This window comes from Lactuca sativa, chromosome 1 (assembly GCF_002870075.4).
Source record: "Lactuca sativa cultivar Salinas chromosome 1, Lsat_Salinas_v11, whole genome shotgun sequence".
Lineage (NCBI taxonomy): Eukaryota > Viridiplantae > Streptophyta > Magnoliopsida > Asterales > Asteraceae > Lactuca > Lactuca sativa.
The window spans coordinates 191,609,815-191,615,829 of record NC_056623.2 but is presented as its reverse complement, the minus strand read 5'-3'; the positions used below and the strand labels follow the sequence as shown (position 1 = coordinate 191,615,829).

The 6,015-nt window shown below is 27.1% G+C and overlaps 1 protein-coding gene across 1 annotated transcript; it reads right to left on the bottom strand.

Moving 5' to 3' along the window:
• Positions 1–4,246: 4,246 nt before the first annotated feature.
• LOC122196876 (cysteine proteinase inhibitor A) lies at positions 4,247–4,745 on the bottom strand. Its single transcript, XM_042900206.2, has one exon. The coding sequence runs from the start codon at positions 4,707–4,709 to the stop codon at positions 4,359–4,361; it is 351 nt and encodes a 116-aa protein (XP_042756140.1). The 5' UTR covers positions 4,710–4,745; the 3' UTR covers positions 4,247–4,358.
• Positions 4,746–6,015: the final 1,270 nt, after the last annotated feature.

The window sequence follows — 6,015 nt, the reverse complement described above, 5'->3', positions numbered from 1 at the left end:
ACTAACGGTAAGACTAGCATTTTTAATTTATACATATATATACATATTAATCTTGTAATATTATATTAGTATAGGGTTGAATTTTAAACTTGTAAAACTCTAGGGTTTGAAATTTAAATTGTCTAAATTAAACTTTTAATCACAAAACATAAATTTCAAAACTTGAGGGGAAGTTTTAAACTTTTCAAAACATAGGGGATCAAATAACAAATAATCTAAATTAACATTTAATCACATAATTATCCATATTTGATTTATTTAATTATTTCTTGCAAAACAATTTATCAATTTAATTAAACTAATTAATCAATTATATTAATTGATAAATATCTTCAATTAGGTCAAGAATATACTCAAATATATCTCAAAATCGGATTTATATTGACCTATTAAGATTAAGGTAACTTCCCAAAAGACAAACAGCAAGAAATCCCGAAATTAGCTCTTTCTGACGCTCGAACTCGCCGAGTACCACAATAGACTTGCCGAGTTGAGCCTACTCGCCGAGTCCACTATGGAACTCGCCGAGTTCATCAGGCAGAATATCAAAATTTGAATTTTGCAAGCAACAAACAAGCAACCAATGCATCAATTCAATAGAAACCAATCTAGGCTCTGATACCACTGATGGGTTTGGGCCATATGAACATTCCTATGTGCACATACAAACCCTAATGCTTGGATCTAGGTTTCTCTAATTGAACATGCATTGAATCCAAGACTTCTAATAACAATTCTAGTATAATAACATAAGAAATCAGATTTAGATGATTACCTTGAATCACTTGCTTGAATCTTCTTGTCCTTGGGGCTTTAGAGTCACAAGTGTCACTCCTTTAATGGCTTACAAACACCAACTAGCAAGAGGATGATTATATAGAGGAGAGAGGAGGAAGAAATCGGCCAGGGTTTCCTTAGATACAAGAGTGCCGATTTCCCTTAACCCCTAGGGTCTATTTATACTAGTGAGGCTCCTAGAGTTTCATCCTTAAACCCTAATTGGATAACTTAAGCCCTAAGCAATCCAATACCCTAATGATAAGCTTTGGACGATTTCAAGGTCTATCCTAAGCCCCAAAACCGTCCCCCCTTATCCATAAGGGATTATAGCCCAAAGTACAATTATCATACAATTGACAGTTTATGCCCCTTTATTCAATTAATCTCTTTAAGTCACCAAATTAATTCCTATTTAATTTATGACTTATATTAATCAAATAATAATATTATTATTCCTTATATTATTCTCATAATATATTAATAATATTTCTTCTCTCATTATAAATCATCCTGTCAAGTTGCTATGGTGAAGGCAACCCAAAAGGACCATGCACAACCGGGTCAAATACTTGCCTAATATAGTTGTAGCCTTAGACAATATTCCAACATATATATATATATATATATATATATATATATATATATATATATATATATATATATATATATATATATATATATATATATCCTAAGTAGGTTGTGTTCGGCGAAAGTAGCTAGAAATTAGAAGTCGGTAGCTCGTAGCTGACACCCAGAAGTTTGTAAGTTTATTTGTATAAGAGTGTTTGATATAAATAGCTAGAAGCTTTTGCAATATATAAAATCACATAAAAAGACATATGTATATAAACTAAAATTGAAATATAATGATAGATAAATTAATTTTTTCTAAACTATATTTACCAAAATTAAAAACTCTCCAAATTTTAATATCAAATTCACTTCTCAATTGGTAAAAACAATTTTTTATGCATATTAGTAAATGAACTTTATACAAATAAAATAAACTAAAAACATTTTTTTTATGTATATTAGTAAATGATGAACTTTATACAAATAAAATAAACTAAAAACATTTTTTTTATGTATATTAGTAAATGATGAACTTTATACAAATAAAATAAACAATACTTTTTAGTGTTATATTGTAAGTACTAGCCTAATTAATTTATAAGTGTTTTATGTTTTAAAAGAACCGATTATATTGTATGATATTAATTTTAGTTAATAAATTAAAATGACAAATATTTATTATTTTGTTAGATGAAGATTAATAGATTATAAAAAATTTTGGTATATATTGTTGTTTCAAATACATAAATTACAATTGTTCAAATATATTTATATTTAATCGTATAATAAGATAATTATAAAAAATATGAATATGATTTTTTTTAATAGTATTTTAATTAATATGTTAAACTCTAAAAGAGTTTTTTATTAACTTTTAGATTTAAAACTTTTTGTATAATCCAAAGATAAAAACTATTGCTACCGAACCTTGGGCGTGTTTGGCAAACATATCTGTTATCTGGAAGCGGTTAGCGGGTAGTTGGTAGCGGGTAACAGGTAGCGGGAAGCTGTAGTTTTTATTTGTTATACGAGTATTTGGCAAAAGTAACCAGACGCTTTTAAAATATATAAAGTTACATAAAAAGACAATTGATTAAAAATAAATAAATATATAAATATATTTTTAAGGGTAATTATGAAAATTGATTTCAAAAGCTCAATAGCGTTTTGTTAAACGCTACATGAAGTAACTTTTAGATTTGAAACGTTTTATTTAATATAAAAGTTAAACGCTCGGTTTTAAACAACAACTCCTATAATTTATGTATCGAACACGTCCTTAATAAAATAACTAATTATTGCTTAATATCTATATTTTAAGTTTGAAAACTTTTTACTATCAGTTTTAAACAAATGTTAATAAATTATGTTGGTTATATTTGTTCATTTTAGATTAATATTATTTTATTATACATCCGTTCTCAATATAGAGTTTACATCTCCCCCTTAATTTAGTTACATATTTAATTATGCATCTTATCTCTTAGACAATAATGTATGAGCAACGTCCTAACGTGTTTTTATGAGGTGACATAAATTAACGACATTATTACACGGGAAACACCTCCTCAAGTGCGCGTTTTCCAACGTCACGTTGTTGCGCATTGCCATGGTATTGAATGGTAACAGGGAAAATTCGACTGTTTGGCTTGCAATGGACCCTAAACTTGTTCTTGCTCAATGTCGAACCACCATGGACATCGTCATAACCTTGAGCCTCGTCGGAGGGTCGCACTTTAAAGTGGTCGGACTTTCTCTCATTTCTTGCGGCGGTAGGGTTTTGAATATAAGAAGGTTATTATACCATAAAACTTTATAGTTAGAGCCTACAAGTTTTGAAGATGTTGCATTTTACACCTTTTAATTTTTTACCATTTACCTTTTAATTTGTTGCATTTCAAGGTTTTTATTTTGTCATTTGTTGTAATTTTTTTTAAATGTTATTTTTAATTTATAATTTATTAAAATATCATGTTTTATTAATTTATTTGTTTTTTATAATTATTAAAAAACAAATAAATAAATAAAAATAAACGATGATATGGAAATTAGACGATGTTATAACATATTATTTGGTTTTATAACATCATATATAACTAAGATAATGATGTGACAACTTTTAAATATAATAACATGTTGATTTGGTATAATATGATTTGTCATTTAAAAAAACATTCAACAAATTGACATTATATATATAATCATAACATGACATTGTTTGCTTTATATATTTATTATATATGCTTAACAAAATGACATTATACATAATCAAAATGTATAAAAGTAAAAATTAATAATAACTATAATAATAGTGATTTAAACTAGTTTTATAAACAATTTATAAAAAATACATATTATAATTTATTGATATTAAATTAATTAAATGACTAAAAATAAACATCAACAATAAATAATAATATAGATATTATAGACAAAACAAAAAATAAATAAAATAGAAAACTAGTTTAATTGACGTTACTTTTCATATGTTTAGGTTAATACAAAAAATTAATATTAGTTTAAACCTGAAAAAGATTTTTTTTTTTTTCCGGCAAATCTAATCTACTCCTAACCTAACAACACCTATGTCCACGACTGAACTTGAACCCTCAACCTCAAAAAAAAATAGCACCACCTGATACCGCTGGGCTACAAGCCTTTGGTGAAAAAGATGTTTTTAGTACCATAATTTTTTTATGAAATGCCCGTAACCCCTAAATCGTAAATTTGTTTTGCCCAATTTTCGCTGTCCACATCTTTGCAAAATAGGTAGATAAATAATAAACTTATATATCAAAGGCATGTATAGAAACACACACAAAATAAAAAATAAAAAAAAAAAAAACAATGAAATTTGATAAAAACTTATCAGCAACAACCGTAAAACCGGATGTACCAAAGGGCAAAGGATCATCTTTTATTTAAATTTGTGATATAGATTCATAACGCTGTTATAACAGACACAATGCACCTTTCAAAATCATAAAAAACCCTAAATTATATACTCAAACAGGTCCAACAAAGGACATAAGCTCTCTAAATTTCTGCCATGGCTTATCCCAAACGAGTGCCACATAATTATTCTCAACACCGCCTTCTACCGCCGTAATCGTTATGTTGTATTGCGTTCCAGCCACCACTTGGCTTTCTCCGGCCACCACTTTTTCAAACTGCAGCGACATATGGTCATCCTTGTCGTGCTCATCCACGGCAAACTTCCCGATCTCAATGACCATGGGGTCACTTGCATTGATTGGCGTCCAACTGCCGGCGAGAGTCCGAGCGCAGAGCGCGAAGGAGAAATTATAAAGGAAAGGAAGGAAGAAGATGAGGATTGTGACAAAGAGATGTCGCATTTTGAAAAGATAATTGATGTGAAAAAAAGATATAGAAGTAGATGGGTAGCTGTGGAAATATATAGGGAATAGAAGCGACAGCCTTTCATATAATATTTAATATATTACGTAACTGATATAGAAGTTACGTTAATAATAAAATATTTAAATTTTCTTTTCTTTTTTTAGAAAAGAAAATCTTCTTTTCATAAACGGCCTTTAAATGAATAAATGACATGTTATTTCAAGGTTGTTTATGATGATGACTTGAAAATTAAACATTTAAAAATAAGTTATTGCTAACTTGATTGAACTTTTTATATTTTTTTGTAACAACAAAAGTGCATGACACTATTAAGGAACTAATGAAAAAACCGAAACTGTTACATGAAAATATTTAAAATTGGTTTTGTGAAGTTATATATTTCAATTAATAATGAAGGTGCTCATTGTTTTTTCAAAGGCAAAAGGGCTGCCATCTACAGACTATTTCTGACTCTATATGTAGACTTCTACGGTATAAGCGGTGAGCTAAACATTTGCAATCTATAAAAAACTGTTTATTTTTTTTAAAATTCTTCAAGACTAAAATAAACTATAAATAAGATGACTTTTTTTTTTTTTAATTTAAATCACATTATCAATAATTCTAATATAACAACAATTGAAATTTAATCATACAACCACTTTTTTCTTCAATATTTACCACAAATTAATTTTCCATTTTATAAAGAAAAAAAAGAAAGCTATTAAAATATTTTGATAAGTTTTATAATAAATTTGATTTTTTAGTTATTGTTATAAAAAGTTTGTTGGATAAATATGCATAAAAAGTTTTAAAATATAAAGGTGTAAATACCAAAAAATTGTGTGAACAAATAACAAGTTTATTAAGATAAAATAATTAAAATAACATAATTACATATAGATTTAAAAAATAAAAACGAATATATTTTATTTGTATAATTATTTCTAAAATAAACTTATTGCATGTTTACATGGCAAATGAAGTAAAATAGAAATTGCCGAGTATGATTCATCGAAATGAAGTTTGATAGTTTTTCATTTATTTATTTTTTTGCCCACAAACGAGAATAGTCCAAACGTGTTATTTGTTTTTTTGCCTTTAGAAGGGATAAGACGATTGTAAACTTATTTCTAAAATAAACTTATTGCATGTTTATATGGCAAATGAAGTAAAATAGAAATTGCCGAGTATGATTCATCGAAATGAAGTTTGATAGTTTTTCATTTATTTATTTATTTATTTTTTTGCCCACAAACAGAATAGTCCAAACGTGTTATTTGTTTTTTTTTTGCCTTTAGA

Coding starts and splice junctions, on each gene's coding strand:
- LOC122196876 (XM_042900206.2), bottom strand. CDS start 4,709: ATGCGACATCTCTTTGTCACAATCCTCATCTTCTTCCTTCCTTTCCTT.